Here is an 18,797-nt window from a genome sequence, read left to right on the forward strand (position 1 = left end):
AGGCTCAGAATAGAACGGACCTGTGACCTGGGAAGCTATGCTCAGAGCACATACGGGGAGTGCCGGGCAGGACCGGGCTGGGCACAGGGCCACCAGCTATATCCAGGGCTCCCGAATCCAAGCTGTTTTCTCTACCCACACTGACCCTCCTCTGCAAATGAAGGGGCCTGGGGAGGGCCTGCAGCTCAGAGGCGCTGGCTTTTGAAGGGCCTGCTGGGGGCTGGGGCTGCTCCGCCAGTACCTGAGAAAGGACCCAGCCCTCCGCTCGTTGCTGTAATCGCCGAGCCACCCGCAGCTGCACGACCCGCCGCCGCCACGTGCGCCAGACCCATCTCAGCCGCCACTGCCTGAGCTGTGGGGACAGGGAGCAGAGGCCCCACACTGGGCGACTGCTGCCTCGGCACCTGTGCTCGCCACGGCCCCCAGCCCCTCTGTGGCACCAGGACAAGGGTGCAACACACCATGAGGTGTGTGGACAATGCAGATTCCTGGGCCTGCCCCAGGTTTCAGACTGAGTAGGTCCAAAGGCCATACTTGGAAAGATTTCATTGTAGGGGTTTGGGTTGAGAATAGCATGAGGAACTGGTGAGAGGGCCCCTCACCACTCACCAGCGACCGCGCCAGCTCCTCTGCCCCCTGAGCATCCACCCAGCATTGCCATGTCCCTGCCAGGCGCCTGGCCTGTTGGGAGCCCTGGAGCCGGCGGAGCAGGGCCTCCAGGTGCCAGTATCGCAGGTATTTCCTCCTGGGGAGAGAGGCCCTGTGTGCATCCCGACTGACGGTCAAGAGCATCATGACCCCTTGACGGCCAGGAGAAAGGGCTGAGCCGTGGGCTGGGCCAGCTCCTCCAGGAGCCTGCAGGGGCGATCGCTGGCCAGAAAGGCCCAGCCCTGGCCACAGCTCAGGCCCCTCCTCCCTGGGCCCCCTCCCCACCCACTTCTCCATGCAGTTGCTTACCCCAGCCGCCTCTTGTCCACCTGGCCTTCAGAGCTGCAGTCCCCTCCGGGCCCTGGAGGGGGCCGGCCCTGGGCCCTGGATCCAGGCCTCTGCATCCAGAGCTGGGCGGCACTGTCGCCTGGAAAGGGGGATCGAGTCAGAAAAAGCCAACATTCAGGAGGGCCAGCCCCCCCTTAGTCCACCCCCAGAGGCTGAGCACAGAACAGGGGTGAGCAGCAAAAGGGGCTGAGGGAAGCGTGTGCCTCATGTCACGCCCACCCACACCTCCAGGCCCCGGGCTGCTGCCCAAGAGAAGTAACAGGTGGGGCAGGCAGGGCGGATGTACTGTTTTCGGAAAATGGCTGAGATGTTCCTGAGTAGGAAATGGATGGTGGAAATACAGGTAAATACATACAATGGATTTGCCCAGGAGCTCGGAGCTCATTTCCGGGCCCTTAAGGGCCGGTGGCCGGTCACCCCTGCACTTTGTACATCGTCCTTGCACAGGGGCAGGTCTCCTTACTCTGAGCCCAGGACGTTTCTCTCCGCTTCCTCTGCCCACCGGGGCTGCGATGTTGTGCTGGGCTGGGCGGCCTGGGCCCCGTGCCCTGTGGCCTGCAGCTGCGGGTCTATGAGAACAGCCAGAGAGGAAAACCTGAACCCAATGGGCTTGGCCCTGCTCTGACCCTGTATTGGGGCCTCCTACTTGTGTGAGCACACGTGGGACTGCACATTCTCCCGTGAACCCTGCGGCTCCCAGAGGAGACGGAGAAGGTATCCAAGCGTAGTATGGGCATCAGCACACACCACTGCCTCTTCCCCCGTCCTCCCATGTGGCTGGAGGCGCAAGCAGCGGGTGGATCGATAATAGCTACCGCAGGTGAGAGCTTCCCAGCGCCAGGTACAGCCTGTGAGGCGGGTATTACTCTCCCACTTAAAGTCAACTAAGTGAAGTCACTTGGCTGAGGCCACCCCTCTCGGGAGCCCCCAGCTACTGTTCCTACAGACCCCAGGCTCTCAGGGGCCCAGTGCCACCAGGAGTGGCATCATCCCCGCTCATGATGTTAGGTGAGGAGTGCCTGGGCGTTTGTGTGCATGTGGGAGAAAGGAGGGGCCTGGAATTCAGCACCCCCGCTACCATTCCCAGCACTGACTTCTAGCTTCTACCAGCCTCAGTTTCTCCACCAGTAAGTGAATCCCTGCCTGCCTTTGCTGACAGCAATGGGTGAACATGTTTATAAACATACTCTGAAAACAGAATTGTCTTGTAGCACAGAACTAGGAATAAAATACCTCGAGCCCCCGGAATCTGCTGTGGCCGCAGCCCCACATAGAAGATGTGGACTCTGCGAGTATCCAACGCCAGTTCCTCTCCATTCCATTAAAACAACCACTTGCCCTTTCTTCTCAGACTCTCTCGAGTCTATTAGCTACTTCCCGGCGTTCTGACACAGGATTCCTGGTGATGCCAGTTCATCTCAGGACACTGTGGCCTTGACGGGTAACTCTGGGCTGTGCGTCCCGCAATGACACAGCCCTGGACGCCACATGGCGTCACTTCTCTGCCTGGCTTTCCCGGCAGCCTCTTCCCTCCTGCAGGCCCTCAAGCTTGCTCGTCTCAGAACTGACTGCTTCTGATTGGAGAAGGTCTGGCAGCTATCTTTGGGCAGAGAGTATCATGAAAGAAAACTTTTTCATTCACACTTTCTGATTTTTCTGTAATGAGCACGTTTCATTTTTCAATAAGAAAAAGAACCACAAAGAATTGCTACTGTCCCCAGATGTCTGTCTTGATGCTACCCTGCACCACGACATATATGACTTGGGTGCCGAAGAGACGGTGACCCAGCATTCGTGTTTGCAGCAGGCCTGAGCTGGACTGGCACTCTGTAGGTGCCCAGGAGATGTTTGCTGATGGACCAGGGTTGGCTGTCTTCCAGAGCCAGGAGGCTGGCTAAGGGCTAGGGAGGCTGGTGTCCCCAAGGCTGCTGGCCCCTGGGGAAGCATCCGGCCACGCTGGCCACCACGGGCTGAAACAAGCCGATTCTGAAGCCACTGGCCTTCTGGTCATTTCTGAACCTCCTATGTAACCTGGACCCCACCTCACCTGTTTCCATGGGGCTGCAGTGTCCATAAGCGCCAGGAGGCGCCCTCTGCCGGCCAGCCCGGGCCAGTGCGTGAGGTCGGTCCTGGGCCTGGGATGGGCGGTGCTCGTCTCCTGGGCCTCCATCCGAGGTTCCAACCACACGCTGAGCAGCTCTGTCCGCCACTGGGCCCAGTGGGCCCGCAGGAGCTGCCTGTCCCCAACCACCTCGAACTGGGCGATGGCGACCCGCTGGACACGACCCTGGGCGGCAGATTGGGCCCAGGCCTCTAGGACCCTGGGGGGAGAGGAAGGAGCCCATACTCAAGGCCATCAGTGCCAGGCTTCATGGCAGCGGAGGGAGCCCTCCCAGCCCTGGCCAGTGCCTATGGTAGGGGACCTCCAGGCAAAGCCCCGAGCCCTGCCCGCCCCGCCCCGCCCTCCTGGAGCAAACAGGTTTAATTAGGCACAGAGAGCCCAGAATATCGCACAACAGGGACAAGCATCCTGTTCAGAGGAAGGACAGTCCTGCCAGTTACGCTGCCTCCCTGTCCCCACAAGAACCCGGGTTTACGGAGCACCTGCTGTGTTGTGTCTGGCCCTGAGCTGAATGTTTACACTCGTTATCTCTAATCTCTCCACCACCCGCCACCCCGCAGAGCAGTTCTGTTATCTTGCTTTGACCTTTAAAGGTAGACTTGCCCAAGAAGGGTCACACAGCTGGGGAGTGCAGAGCTGGGCTTTGGCCCAGGATGAGCTGCCATGACCAGAATCGCCTCTCCCTGGCAGCCCCAGCCCCCCAAGCCCTGGCATCAGCCACCAGACACCCTCTCCCCTGTCCCAAACCAACTCCAGCCCCAGCTGGAAGCACAGCGAGGGGCTGCCCTCGGGCCCTGGGCATCCACCTGGCGCTCAGCGTCCGGGCAGCGCGGGCTCGGCTGAGCCGGTGTAGGCGGGACTCCTGCACCCACAGAGTCCAGCACAGGGCCAGCTGGGTCCTGGCCCGAGCTCTCCCTTCTGCCTGCTGGCGGGCCTCACAGCGCTGGCCCAGGGCCACTCGCCATGCCATGAAGGCCTGCTGGGCCCGGGCCCTCCTCAGCTGCCTGTCTGCCCGGCCCCTCTGCACGTGGCTTCTCCAGAGAGCAATGGAGGCCTGGGCCACGTGACACTCCCGTGCCCGGGCTGCGGCCACGCGGGCTTCCTGCCACGTGGCCAACGTGGCTCCCAGTGCCCGTCTTCTCAGGCCAGCCTGGACGGCTCGACACCGGGCCCGGAGCGTCCCCGCGTCTCTCGCAGACCCACACCAGGCCTGGAAATGGCTGCAAAACAGGAGCAGAGGAGGGCCCCGCCGCTGTCAGTGACAAATCGCATTTATTCAAAATGGTACCCTCCCTCCCCTCCCCCCAAAGTCTTATAGGTTACACACGGTTTCATACACAACCCTGTGCCTTAAAAACGTAGGGACCGACGTGTAACGGGGAAAGTGCCAGCTTTCATTCGGGGCCTAGAGGTGCAGGGTGCACACACTCGGGGCGAGGAGGCGGGGGGGGGGGGGGGGGAGATGCTGCTCAGGAGCCTGAGGGAGCCCAGCAGCTGTGCTTCAAGTCCCAGATCCCCTGGGACAGCCGCCCCTGCCTCCCCTCACAAGCCCGCTCTGGGGCAGGGGGGACTCTGAGGGGCCTGCAACACGGGCACGGCCTTCAGATGCGAAAGCACAGGGGTCAGCCGCCCTGCAGCGGTATTAGCTGGCAGTGGGGATGCTGGACAATGGTGAGTCTGTAACTGCACAGCGGGCATCGTCTGTGCCCTCTGCTCTCCGATGGCATTAATGAACTAAGTGCATGTTTTACTGGAGCATCTCTATTTAAGATGCCAGCCCCTCTGTTTGGCCCCTGTGTACAGCGTCCCCCTGTGCTGACCCCCCAAACGCGGTGCGGGGACAACGATGATGGTGGGTGTCTGAGGAGCTCATCTCTCCATCTCAATCGTATCCTCTGACACCAAAGGACCGACCCAGCCAGGAGGGCGAGGGGATGTGGGATGAGGGGCCTGCCAGCCCCACCTCCACACAAAGCAGGTAGTGAAGGCTGGTGGTCACGGCTCTACGGCTCAGGCTAGGGTCTCCCTTCACACCCCACCCCCACCCCCAGTTTCCCAGGTCCCAGGCCTCCAGCGGGGACTCCCCTAGAGCTGCAGGGGCAACCCAGCCTCCCATCCCCATGGGCTCTCTCCCTGCTCTTCCTGGGGTGGGGGTGACCCTCTGCCTCCCGCTGCCAGGCCCACCCACCTCTGAAGTGCGAGCCGCTCTGGCCTGGCCATCCTGTGTCTCTGATGAGCTGCCGCCTGCCGCCAGCTCTGGAACACGGCCCTGCGCAGGCCCTGCCGGCGCAGCTGCACCCACCCCTGGTACCGGTCATGCAGGCACTGCTGCCCTGTGGCCAGAGAGAGGCTGAAGTGGCCCCAGGTGCTCACCCTGGCCTCACCCCTGGGCCCTGGGTGCTCACCCTGGCCTCACCCCTGGGCCCTGGGTGCTCACCCTGGCCTCACCCCTGGGCCCTGGGTGCTCACTCTGGCCTCACCCCCCGGCTCTGGGTGACCGTGGGCCCTGCTTAGCCAGCCCTCTGCCCTCTACCCAAGTGGGAGCAGAGGAGGCCACCCTCGCTGTCTGGGTTGAAAGGCTTTGGTCACAGGTGTGCTACTGCTGACCAAGCCAACCCAACTCAGGGAGTTGTTTCTTTTTTAAAAAATTTCTTGATGATGTTTAGGAATCCCGAGAATTTCATGAAAATCTAGATTTCCAGCTTTTCTTTAAAAAACAAGGTCTGGCAGCACTGGGCCCGCCTTCCTGGGCGACTGGACATGGGGCTGGAGAAGCGACTGTCTCCTGTGGACAGCATTGAGCTTTTTGTTTTTTAAAAAAATATATTTTATTGATTTTTTACAGAAAGAAAGGGAGAGAGATAGAGAGTTAGAAACATCGATCAGCTGCCTCCTGCACACCTCCTATGGGGATGTGCCCGCAACCAAGGTACGTGCCCTTGACCGGAATCGAACTTGAGACCTTTCAGTCCGCAGGCTGACGCTCTATCCACTGAGCTAAACTGGTTAGGCCGCAGTTGTTGGCAAACTGCGGCTCGCGAGCCACATGCGGCTCTTTGGCCCCTTGAGTGTGGCTCTTCCTAAGCCTTAGGAGTACCCTAATTAAGTTAATAACAATGTACCTACCTGTATAGTTTAAGTTTAAAAAAATGTGGCTCTCAAAAGAAATTTCAATCGTTGTACTGTTGATATTTGGCTCTGTTGACTAATGAGTTTGCCGACCATTGCGTTAGGGCATCACTGAGTTTTCCAGAACAATCAAGTCCCCGCTGCCAGCCCATCGGTACGTGGTATCAGTGTGGGGGACACCTCTAAAACACCCCAAGTGACCCCCTCTCCTGTGCTGGGCTCTGAGGGGGCCGCGCCTCCTAAAAGCCAGGTGAGGATGACGAGGATGAAGATGAACAAGAGCCCTGCTAGGAGCTGGGTTCTGAGCCAAGCCCGTTGATGAGCTGTCTCACAGTATCCCCACAACCCCCCGTGAGGTGCTGCTGCTGTTATCCCCATTTTACAGGTAAGCAAGCTGAGACTCGGCTTAAGTAGCTTGCTTACAGTCCACAGCTGCCAGGGAATGGAAGTGGGGACGTGAACCTGGGGCCAGTGTCCACGCCCCCGGGTCCTGGGCATGCCCTGCGGGGTCCCACTGTTGGACTCTGTGCTGGAGGATACAGACCCCTCGGTCTTCCTGGTGGACCCTGGCCCTCCCTCCTTCACCCGTGGGGCCCGTCCCAGTCCCCCACTCACTCTGCCAGGAGGAGTGCCAGTGCTGCAGGGCGTCTCGCACCCGTCTCCGGCCCCGCTCCTGGGCCCACTGCTCTGCCTCCTGCCACTGCGCCAGCCGCCGCCGCCACAGGCCCAGCGCGTCCCTGCAGCTCCGGTCCCAGGCCCAGCGGGCAGCCAGCTTCCTCTGGGCCCCTTGGGCCATTGACCAGTGGCTCCAGCCGAGGAGGATGCTGGGAAAGGAGTGTCCACCCTGAGGATGGTCACTGCCACCGGGGGCCAGCCCAGCCCACTCTTCCCGCAGCCGCAGGGAGGGGCTGGGGGTGACTCTTCTCCCCATTCCCATCTTGGGGGAGAGTCGTTGCTGGGGGCTGGAGGACTGCTCCTGCGAGGGTCACAATGACAGGTGATGGGGGTAAGAGGGGACCCCAGACCTCCAATGCCAGGTCTGTACCAACCCCTAGTGCTAAACTAGCTAGGAATGGAGTGCTTGCTCTGTGCCAGGCACTGTGCTAGGGGAGGCATGTGTCCTGCCTCATTGATCCCCATTGAAGTGAGAACTATTATTACCTCCTACAAATGGGGAGATGGAGGCACAGAGAGGTTAAGCAAATTGCCCAAGATCACACAGCCAGTGAGGGGCAAAGCTGGGATTAGAATCCAGGCAGACAAACTCTGAAGCACTGGGCTATAATGAATGAATGAATGAATGAATGAATGAATGAATGAATGAATAAATGAGCCACAGCTGTGACATCTCTGCAATCATAGCCCTGACGAGTGCCCCACCCCCCGCCCCAACTCCGCATACACCTCTCAGCAGGGCAGGTGGGGGAGGAGGGCAGGAGGAGTTGAGAGGATCTGAGACTGGGGCATGCGAGGGGTGCCCTCTGGGATGAAGACCCCAAGGGCGGGGGCTGCTGTGAAGGCCAAGGACTGAGGGGGAAGAGGCCTTGGCTCACCATCCTGGGGCAGGGTCCCTACCGCCTCTGAAGGGTGTGCTGGTGCCACCTTGCTGCACGCCAGGACTGCTGAGCCCGCGCCTGCCAGAGCAGGAGGCACCGCGCCTGCTGCTGCCGCCCAGCTGCCCACAGAAAGCTCAGCCGAAGCGTCTCCAGGAGGGCGGAGGCCCTGGACGCCTGGGGAAGGGGGTGTGGACTCCTGGGTGCCCGGCCCCTGCCCATCCCCACCCTCTCCTCCCACGTGTCCCCCACCCACCCTGGCTCAGCCCAGCCCCTGCCGCTCACCTTCTCCTGTGGGCTTGGGGCTGTGCTGCCCCGCAGTTCTGAGGCCGAGGTGGTCCTGGCACTGCCTGACGGGTTGCCTGGTCCCCACACCCTCAAGCGCCACGCCCTCAGGATGCGCCTTAGCAGCCGCCGCTGCACGCCCTGGGAGAAGGAGCTATAGGAAGGGGCAGATGAGCTCCCCGGCCCCAGCCTCACCCCCTAGCTGGAGTGACTGCTAAGCAGGGGCTACCCCAGCCAGGCCCCTGGAAAGAGCCAAGCTGGAAGGTGCTGCCACGTGCCAAACAGCTGACCAGAGCTCTGCACCCCGCCTCCCAAACCAGCCCACACTGGACCACTGGGCCCTAAGAAACAGGACGCCCGGGGTCCCACCCCTGGAGATCCTGGTCCAGTGGCCTGGGCGCCGCCTGGACTTCCTGACGTTTCCTAAGTTCCCAGGTGCCTCTGCTGAGCCCCACCTGTGCTGGTCACCTGGCTGACAGTGACATGCTCCCGGGTGGGTGAGGGATGGGACTGGGCCCAGGTCCAGGGACCCCAGCCTCAAGCAGCCACAGGCCTAACCGCACTAGTACTCCTACTTCCACTCAGTAATGAAGATAGGGACGCGGAGGCCTGGGGAAGGCATTTCCTCAAGCCCCAAATAGCAGCAGACCTTGGACCTGAACACTCATCTCGGGCCACGGGCAGCAAAGGTGTGCCACAGGGAGAGGCCGGCCATGCCCTGATACAGAGGCACAGGATGGGCTGGGTGTAGAAGGGCTACATGCTGAAGGGTTGTGGTGAACTGAGATTCCCTGGACTTCGAGGGGTGCATTAAAAGAGACTGAGGGTCCAAGTGGACCAAATAGGTGTGGGACTGATGGATGCCAGGTGCATGGCTTTCAAGGGCAGAATTCTTTTTTAAAAAAATATATTTTATTTATTTTTTACAGAGAGGAAGGTGAGAGGGATAGAGAGTTAGAAACATCTATCAGCTGCATCCTGCACCCCCACCCCCCACCCTCACTGGGGATGTGCCCGTAACCAAGGTACGTGCCCTTGACCAGAATCGAACCCGGGACCCTTCAGTCCGCAGGCCGACGCTCTATCCACAGCCAAACCAGCTAGGAAGGGCAGAATTCTTAACCCTGCAACGGCTGGCTTACATACACCTGATATCCTGGGAGGGAGGCTGGCTCCTCCCCTCCCCTCACACAAAACCATCAATCAGCCTGGGCTCTGAATCCACCTTCTTGCTCCTGGTTCACAGTGTGACTTAAAGCAATTGCTCGGCCCTCTGAGCTTCCGTTTCCCTAGCCTAGCCGTATAGTGAGGCGCATTGGGGCAGGGGGGTGAGAGATCATTCGCATATTCATTTACAGTATTTATCCCATGCCTGCCGCAGGGGCCCAGCCTGCACGGTGGGGAGACAGAGGCGAGGAGACAGATACAGTTCCCGCCCCAGGAGGCTCCCACCGAGCTGGGAGCTGGGGGAGAGGCTGGAGAGGGAGAGGAGCTTTAGACCAACTTCCCCATCAGGTTCCAGCACCTGGGTAGGACTCGGTGCCTGTCCCCACAGCTCTCTGCTCAGTCACTATCTCGGTGTCCCTGGGCTACCTCCCCTGTCCCCACACCTGCTGGGTACCACGTGTGCCAGGCTCCCTGCTGGAGCCACTGGGGGGAGCACCGCTCATGGGCCCACCCGGCCCCAGGCCCAAGCCCAAGCCCAAGCCACAAGCCTGTGGACACCTACTCAGCCCGCTGGCTCTGGGAGAGCCTCGCCCTCCAGAGCAGTAGCACCCCATGGAGGGCTCGTCTTGAGCAGGCTTTCTGCGGGGAGCCCTGGCCTCGCTCCTGGGGCAGCCCCTGGACCTGGGCCACCCACCTCAGGCCTCCAGGGGCTGAGCTGCCCAGGTCCATGTTCCCTGAGAAGCAGTTAAGAGACACATCAGCCATGTCCCCCATGACCTCCCTCTGCCCAAAGTCATTAATGGCTGCTGCCTCAGGCCCTCCCCTAAGACCTCTCCACTCATAGGGCACTTCACCCTCCCATGCCCCAAACCCTCCCCCCTCCAGGCACCTCAAAGATCCCATCTGTCCTGGCCAGGCTTTGGTGGGGACAGAGGCCGTGCCCTCCACTCACCACAGGCGCTTTCCGGGAGCAGGGGCCACATCCCTTCCTGGTGGAAGATGAACAAAGTCTCTGGCTTAGAAGAGCTCATGATGGGAACAAGGTCCCGCTAGGGCGCACCCACTCCCGGGACCCCTCCTGGACCCTCCCAGGCCCACCAGGCTGCACCCCAATTCCCTCACCTCCCATTTCAACAATCCACAATTCACCTCGGCCCCCTGCAGCAGGACCGTAAGAGACTGGGGTGGAGGGAGGAGGAGCCCTCAGTCTCCTTGCTCACCCACCTTCTGCCGGCAGAGGGACAGCTGGGTCACCTTCGCCCCATCCGATGCCCGGAGCAGCTTCATCCACACCCAGTGTTTCAGGCACATCCTCGGGGTTCCCATCTGGCGGTCAGCCAGGTGCTCCCGGGGCTGGGCCCCGCTTTTCACCAACCGCCGCCAGGCCCCGAAGCACCTGGGAGAGCCGAGAGGAAGTGCAGGTGCTGGTTGTAAAGGCCACAGCTACAGCCTCTGTCAAGCACCAGACTCGCTACTTCCCCTCTCCGGGCCTCAGCTCTCTCATCTGTAAAATGGGGCTGCAGGAAGGACTTGACACCATCACCTCCACGTGCCTGGGTGGCCTCCGCAGCCTCCTACCTGGCTGCCCTCATCCACTCTTGGCCCCTCCAGTCAGTTCCTACTCAGTAACCAAGTGATTTTTTAAGAAATTTCAAATCAAATCATTTTATTCCCTTGCTGAAATCCTCCAGTGGCAGTCCCTTGCTTGTATGAGAAAATGTCAGCCCCTCCCCAAGCCTGCAAGATTCCCCATACCTTTCCAACTTCATCTCAAACCATCCCCGGCGCCCCCCACCCCAACGACTCCCCCCTCCCCCCGCACTAACAGGGCTGCAACTTGTCTCTGTTCTTGGAGTTTTCTGTGCGTTGCCGTCACGGGCCTTTGCACATGCTGTTCCCTCTGCCTGGCGCTCTCACCGGCTCTCCCTCCGCTAGCCAACCATCCATCCTTCGCCCCTCCGCTCAACCCTGGTCGCGGTCAGCACCCTCCGTTTAAATGTTCTCACAGGAAAAACTCTCAGGGGGATGCAATCAGCAAAATGCAGGCAGCGGGCAGCTATAGGGTTTCTTCAGCAGGCAAATTGCAAGGAAAAAGAGTTCAGGGGGCCCACAGCTCACAAAGACTTGAATGACAATCTCGACCAATTCCAACATGTGGACCTAATTTAGATCCCGATTCAAAGAAACTGGAACAAGATGGATGCTTGTAAGACAACTGGAGACCCGAATGCTGAGCAGATCCTTGCTGGGATTAAGGAATTACTCTTCGTTTTCCAGGTGTGAGCATGGCCTTGTGGTCAGGTTGTGTAAAAGGGTCCTTATCTTTCAGAGATGCTGCGGAAATAGCTATGGGTGGATGGTGTGAGGCTTGGGGTTTGCGTCAGGGTACCGTAGAGGGGGAGTAGTCGGAGTGCATCCGAAAGGAGCTTTCTCGGGAGGTGACTTCCGCGAAGCTGGGTGATACACAGGCGTGTTATCCCCTTTTCTTCAGTTTTGTGTAAGACAAAATGTTCCGTAATTTAAACGTTAACAACAGGGAAGAAAATTCATAGATCCGTGTTTCTTCCCTTCACAGCACTACACTCAGGGGGTGTTCGCACGCCCCCCCCCCCCATGTGACCGCTAATTTCCTGTCTGTCCCCCACCTGGCCAGGGGTTCTACGTGGGACAGGTGACGCCAGGCACTCAGCTTTGCAGTGGGGCCTTGACTTACGAGTGTCCCAACTAACGAGTTTTTTGAGATACCAGCTGTCCCTTGATAGAGTAATTTGAGTTAACGAGCTCCTTAACGAGCTCGGTCTCAGAACGAATTAAACTCGTAAGTCAAGGCCCCACTGTACTTGTAACTAACCCCCAGCTCCTGGGTGGTTTCTAGCAGGTCTCAGGCTCTCCGTAAACCGCAGCTGTTTTCATTTCTCTTTCATCTTTGTCTCTCAAGACAAGGGAAGTCAACGTCTGCCTCAGGGAAGGCGGTCCCCCTCCCACCGCTCCCCCTTCTGCCTACCTGCGGAGCCAGGCTCTCTGATGCTGGGGGGCCAGGGGGGGCACCCAGGCTGTATCTGCGGCAGGAGAGCACCAGGCCTGGGGGCGCCTCCCCATGCTCTGAGTCCTCAGCGTGGCCCCAGAGGCCTCTCCCTGGACCCCCTTCTCCTGCCTGGCCCATTCCTCCTGCTGGCACCGCAGGAGGAAGACTGTAAAGGGAGGGGTGAGAGAGGGAGTGAGCAGAGGGGAGGATCAGGGCCAGGAGGGCCACTGACACCTGGGACACCTCCTCATCTCTGGGCTTGTTTCCCTGTGAGCGAATGATGTCTAAGCGACTTTCCAGGTCTAACACTCAAGCTTCTGCTGGGCCTGTGCCAGCGTCAGTGGCACACCAATACCACTGTGTGTCTGCGAGCTAGTCCCTTAATGACTCTGGGCCTCAGTCTTCCCATCAGTGAAATGGGCGCAACACCTTGCCGAGGTCACCGTGAGGCTCAAATGAGATCGTGTCTGGGAAGTTGCCAGCGTAGGTGCTCAATGAACACTCATCCACTCAGGACCCCCTGCCCTCCCCTGCCCTGTGTGGGGACTCAGCCCTGCCCAGCTCCGTCTGCCCCGCTTTCCCAGGGCCCCACATCTCACCAGCCAGCCGTTGCAGGGCCTGCAGGATCTGGACCCTCCCGTCTCCTCCATCTGGTCTCAGCCCAGAACGTGATGGCATTGGCCGGGCTCCTGCCTCCTCCCTCAGGCTCCCTGGGCTGAGAGTGAAGTTGCCCAGAGAGAAACTGATGCCCAGGGCCCAGGGAAGGCACACCTCCAACTGTCCACCCCAGCCCTGCGGATCCTGCCCGCCCACAGAAGCACGGGGCGCTGAGCCACCTGCTGTTCTCTTCCAGGCAGTGCACTCATCCCTGATCACACAAGGGATCTGGGGAGGGGGTTCTGCTTTTGCTTCACTCTCTTCAATACTATTTGGATTTTTCACAACAAACATGTATTCAATGGATATTATTTAAATTATTTTAAACCCATTTTTAAAATTAAAAATAAGAACAAAAACAATACATCACAGTAGTGGAAAATTGAGGAAATGAAGAAAAAAATAGCCAACTTAATCCCTCTGTTGCAGAAATAAGCACTATTTGCATTTTATTTTTTTTGGAGGTTGGGGTGACCATCTTAATCATTTTTTTTTTGTTGTTAATCCTCACCCAAGGATATTTTTCCATTGATTTTTAGAGAGTGGAAGGGAGGGGGAGAGACAAAGAGAGAGAAACATCGAAGTGAGAGAGACATGTCAATTGGTTGCCACCCCACACGTGCTCTGAGGGGCCGCGGAGGAGCCTGCAACCAAGGTAGGTACCCTTGACCGGAATTGAAGCCGGGACCCTTCAGTCCCAGGACCCTTCAGACCCTAGCCACTGAGCCAAACCGGCTAGGGCCATCTTAACCATTTTTTTTTAAACATATTTTATTGATTTTTTTACAGAGAGGAAGAGAGAGGGGTAGAGAGTTAGAAACATCAATCAGCTGCCTCCTGAACATCTCCTACTGGGGATGTGCCCGCAACCAAGGTACATGCCCTTTACCGGAATCGAACCTGGGACCTTTCAGTTCGCAGGCTGACACTCTATCCACTGAGCCAAATCGGCTAGGGCCATCTTAACCATTTTTAAGTGGACAGTTCAGTAGTGTTAAGTCCATTCGCATTATTGTGCAATATTTTAGCCTTTTTCCTTCTGGTCTTTTTTTATGCACTGTTTTAGGTGCACAGAAAAATATCTTAGATACTATTTATTCCTTTTTCTTGTTCATTTAACATTGTCATAACCATTGTTTCTTGTCATCAAAAATTCTACACGCATGTCCATAAAAATACTTCCGGGAATGGGGACCCATGGGGAGGGGGATGAAATTTCCAACCATATTGGATGTGTTTTCAAATCAAGCATGCATGACTGTCATGATCAGAAATAAAAAATTAAAAGTATTGAAAAGAAAAATAAAGGAAAGGAGAGTGGGGAGAAAAATTTTAAATCTTCATAAATACCATGCGGAATGGTTGCCAAATAGTCACCACGTAGTTAAATGGGAATTTTCTCACTCACTGGGCCTTGAGGCTGTGTCAACGCTTTTACAAGGATAAATAATGCTGTGATGGACCTCTTTCTGCACAAATCTGTGTCCACGTCTGCTGGTTGCATCCTCCTTCTCTTGTTGGGGAGAGGGACGGGGGACGAGGAGGGAGGCTGCCAGCTCTGCCCAGCCACACTGACCAACCCGGGGTGTCCCCACCTACCTGCTTCTCTGGGCAGGGTCCACCCCTGGCTTCCTTCCTGAGGGACCTGGGGGCTGGCCTCCCCCAGAGGGTGGGGGTCCTGGGCCAGCCTGGAAGTGGGGCTGCCCTTGTTTCTGCTGCTGAGCCCGGTGTCTCCACTGGATCAGGAGAGAAGGGAAGAGGAACGTTGGCTGCAGCCTCCAATGTGCCCTGAGAGGGAGCACCAGGGAGGCGCAGGGACAGGGGCCAAATACTTCTTTTTTTAAAAAATATATTTTATTGATTTTTTACAGAGAGGAAAGGAGAGGGATAGAGAGAGTCAGAAACATCGATCAGCTGCCTCCTGCACACTCCCTACTGGGGATGTGCCCACAACCAAGGTACATGCCCTTGACCGGAATCGAACCTGGGACCCTTGAGTCTGCAGGCTGACGCTCTATCCACTGGGCCAGACCAGTCAGGGCCAAATACTTCTATCAGACTCCAAAGCCTATGGTCTCAACCACTAGACAACCCTGCCTCCTTGGAAATGCATGAGTGAATGGAGAGAGGGCGCCCCAGAGGCAGGGCTCTCCTTGGGAGACCGAACTTGGAGCTGGGTCCTCCCAGAGCACCCCCTTCCCAAGGAGGGAAGAGCACAGACGAGCCCTCCCAGTGCTGGCCTGCAAACCCCTCTAGGAAAACAGCAGCTCTGACAGTACGTGGCAGAGTGCGAGCTAGGTGCTGGGCAAGTGCTGAGTCCCTTTATTCATTTAACCTCACCACCACCCTGAGGAGTATGTTCAATTAGTATCCCATTTTAGAGATACAAGACGAAGGCACAAAGAGGTTAGGTAATTTGCCCACAATCGCACAGCCAGAAAGTGTGAAAGAAAGAAGAACAGCAGCGGAGGCCGGATATGAGCTGAGGCAGAGCTGGTTCAGATGTCGGTGCGCTCTCCTGGGGGTCACTCAGAAGGTAGAACCTGAGCCCCAGAGGAACCTCCCCCCCCCCGAGCACACCAGCATTTCATCCCTTCCCCTCCACCCAACCTGGAGGTCCCTGACCTTTTGGAAGCTCTGGGCCAGAAGGGCCCTCTTCTGTCCACCGCACGCCACCTCCATGTGGGCCTCCCGGAGCCGCAGACCCCTGCACAGCTGCCGCCGGTGGCCCAGGGCCGCTGCCTGCCGCCTCCGCACCAGGTGCTGCCACGCCCTGAAACAGCTGGACAGCAGCTGCCGGCTGGGGATGGACGGGGCTGGTCAGGGGTGGGCCTGCCCCTCAGCCCAGGGCGCAGAAGAAAGGCCTTCCCTCTATTGATGGCTTGGAAATCTCAGGTGAGAAAGCCCTGGAGGCGGAAGAATGCCCAGCAGCCACAAGTCCCAGGAGCTGCTGTCCGTCCCTTCCCTGGGGGCCCGGAGGCCCCTGTCATCCCCAGCAGGGACAGCGTGGAAGTCTCTCCCCCGCAAGTCCCATGTGGCTCTGCCATCAGGGCCAATCTCTATGAGGCAAAAGGGAGAGGAGCTGTCCCAGCCCCAGCTGTGGTCTCACCGGGCCCTCTCGGACTCCAGGTTCACAAGATTTCCGGCTTTGTTCTTGGAAAACAAAAGGACAAGACAGCCCTCAGGCCCACAGCCAGCAGGACAGGACGGACACCCCTGCCCAGCCTGCCCCACGGCCTCCCTTTCTGACGAACCTGGCTCCTTGGAGTGAGAATTCCTGGGGGAGGCAGCAGCCCTCCGGAGCCCCCCCCCCCCGCCCCCCTCCCAAATCCTGCTCCCAGACTCCTCTGGCCGCTACCTGCAGGGCACTAGTGGCTGGGCCAAGGCCTGCAGACAGGAAGCGGCCTCTCTTCCTCCACTCCCCCACCTGCTCCCTCGGGACCTTCTCCCCTCCTTCCTGCCCAGGGAGGGCACCCCAGGCTGCCCGGAGAACGTGGGGGAGCACAGTCTGGCCTCTCTGCTGCCCACCTCTTGAGGGAGCAGGGGGCCCCCGGTCTGCCCCCTGCTGCATGCAGGCCTCTTTCCTCGCCTCAGGGGGTAAGCAGGAAGGACCCCCTGCACGGGGTCAGGGAAGCCCCCAGTCAGCACCTCCAAAGCGGTCTGCGGTGGCGACGCGGACTTGCTGCTTGCCTGGACCCCCGGTGTCTCTGGGAGACTCACGGCTCCCCTGAGACCTCGGGGGTGTTTCTTTCTCTGACCGCAGAACGTGAGAACAGGCTCGGTGCACTGGGGGCCAGCAGGGAGGGCCTGGCCACCGCTGGTCCAGGGCTCCTGCGGCGAAGGGCCTGGGGGTTCCTGGGCCCCCCAGCACCTGAGGCGGGCTGCCTCCTGCTCCAGGTGCTGCCCGGAGGCCAGCAGCCGGGAGGTGGCAGCCTGGGGTGGGGCCCGAGCCGGGCTCTTGACGGGGACAGCCAGGTCGTCCAGGGTGAGGGGTTCCCCCATGAGCCTAGAGGGCCAGTCCCCCAGGCCACCCCAGGATCTGGGGCCTGGCTGTGTGTGCCCATCAGTGGGGGCATAGCGCAGGGTGGGCCTGGAGCATGGGCAGGGCGTGTCTGTGGCCAGAAGCCAGGACGGCTTCAGGGTGGGCGATGGTTGAGCCTGTGGCCCTGGGGGTTGGGGGCTTCCCCGGGGCACCCCGTGAGGCCAGAAGCCTTCCTGAGGCTCCGACCAGGGGTGGGGGCTGCTGCGGCTTCCACACCCGGCCAGGCCAGCCTCCCGTGCACGCAGGTTACTCTGCTGGACGCTGAACGCTCGCGCCCCCCGCAGCGGGAAGACTCCCAGGGGCTGTAGGTTGCTCTGCTGCTGGAATCTGGAGTTGATCAGCCGGCCGGTCGTGTCCTTCAGGGCAAGGCCCAGGCGGGGCCTAGGGCTGGCCAGGTTGGTCTGGACTTGGCAGGGCTCCTGGCGAAGGGCTGCCCTTGGCGAGGGAGTGGTGGCCGGCTCTCCACTCTCGGCCTGGCCCCTGGGCACCCACGGGCCCTGTCCACTGCCCAGGACGACACCCAGGCTCTTTGGGAGTCTCCGTTGCTCTAAAGGGAGTAGAGACAGTCATGCCCTGAGTGGGGCGCTCGTGTTCAGCTCAGGTGGGACAGGTGGGGCCGGTCAGGCCTCAGAGCCGGAGGGACAGGGTCCCAGGCCGGAGAGAGCCTGGACGGCAGGGGTCTGTGTCATCTCTGCAGACAATGGGCAGTGCCTGGGGGTCCTGAGCAAGAACAGTGACATGATCTGACTGCACCTGGCTGCTTGGAGCAGGGACGGGGCAGGGTCAGAGGCGAGGAGGGCAGAGGGAGTCTGGGGGACAGGGAGCTGTTGAGGGGGAGACAACCAGGTCTGGGGTGGCAGGGAAGGTGGAGAGAAGACAGATTCAGATCCGCTGTGGAGGCTTAGAGGGGAAGCCAAGGGGGGCGTGAAGGACCAATCCCTGATTTCCAGCTTGAGCAAAGAAGTGATGGGGGGGGGAGCGGGGGGGGGGGGAGGTTGGCGGGGGAGGGGGGGGAGATAGACAGCAGCTGAGGATGACAGCAAGACCCAGCATATCAAACGGCTGAAAGCTGCCCTGGGGGTCCTGGGTGGGGCTTAGAGCCCTCCTCCCCATTGCCCCCAGCCCTCACGGCCATCCCACGGAGCTGGGGCGCTGCCTGGGAAGGCAGGCAAGTAGACTGTGGGCCATCAGAGTTTGTAGACAGGAACCTCAGGGAGGTTAAGCAGCTTGCTCACGGCCACACAGCTGGAACAGAGACCCTGGCACGTGAACCAGAATCTGACTTTGTCCTCAGGACGCTTCCACCCTTGGCTGCAGCTGCCCTGGCCTTCAGAAAGCCCCAGGCACCTGAACTCAGGTTCCCCAGCCCACCACCCCTGGCACCCACCTACCACCCACCTACCTGGGGGAGCCCCTTCTCAGCCAGGGCCCAGCCAGGCCTGCTCCTGGTCCACCCTCCCCCTGACTTCCCGACCCTCCCTTGGGCCCCAGGCTGGGAAGCCTGTGTCCTGGCCCAGCTGGCCCGATGCAGCTAATCTCTGGAATTGTCGAGGCTCTGGGCTGGCCTGTCTGGGAAAGGAGTTCTGGGCTCCGACCTAGAGGGGACCCCGTTCCTGCCACCTCCCAACCCAGACCCACCAAGCCTCTTGCCTGGCCTCAGGGGGGTCGCAGGCCGGGGGGACACATTCTCCTTCTGGCTGGCGCCGGGTCTCAGCTCCATGGGCTCAGGGCCAAGCCAGGTGGCAGCAGTGTCGCTGCTCCACACCACAGCCAGCAGCCTAGCTGACCAGACGAGATCTGTGGGAGGAGGAAGGGGTGCCC

The 18,797-nt window shown here is 59.7% G+C and overlaps 1 protein-coding gene across 1 annotated transcript; it reads right to left on the reverse strand.

The window, feature by feature from the left end:
* Window positions 1-124: 124 nt before the first annotated feature.
* C3H1orf167 (chromosome 3 C1orf167 homolog) lies at window positions 125-18,696 on the reverse strand. The gene is made up of 20 exons (XM_059686253.1): window positions 18,627-18,696; window positions 16,463-17,523; window positions 16,044-16,087; window positions 15,560-15,734; window positions 14,534-14,670; window positions 12,877-12,992; window positions 12,257-12,443; window positions 10,477-10,648; window positions 10,205-10,241; window positions 9,815-9,986; window positions 8,086-8,239; window positions 7,823-7,977; window positions 6,863-7,071; window positions 5,307-5,451; window positions 3,925-4,338; window positions 3,044-3,317; window positions 1,460-1,565; window positions 958-1,075; window positions 603-745; window positions 125-352 (listed from the first exon to the last, which is right to left on the reverse strand). The coding sequence occupies exons 1-20, from the start codon at window positions 18,694-18,696 to the stop codon at window positions 186-188; spliced, it is 4,056 nt and encodes a 1,351-aa protein (XP_059542236.1). The 3' UTR covers window positions 125-185.
* Window positions 18,697-18,797: the final 101 nt, after the last annotated feature.

This window comes from Myotis daubentonii, chromosome 3 (assembly GCF_963259705.1).
Source record: "Myotis daubentonii chromosome 3, mMyoDau2.1, whole genome shotgun sequence".
NCBI lineage: Eukaryota > Metazoa > Chordata > Mammalia > Chiroptera > Vespertilionidae > Myotis > Myotis daubentonii.

Coding starts and splice junctions, on each gene's coding strand:
- C3H1orf167 (XM_059686253.1), bottom strand. CDS start 18,696: ATGGAGCTGAGACCCGGCGCCAGCCAGAAGGAGAATGTGTCCCCCCGG. Junction 12,993..14,533: donor GACCCTGCCCAGAGAAGCAG/GTAGGTGGGGAC, acceptor CTTCACTCTCAG/CCCAGGGAGCCTGAGGGAGG. Junction 7,978..8,085: donor CCCCAAGCCCACAGGAGAAG/GTGAGCGGCAGG, acceptor CCCCTTCCCCAG/GCGTCCAGGGCCTCCGCCCT.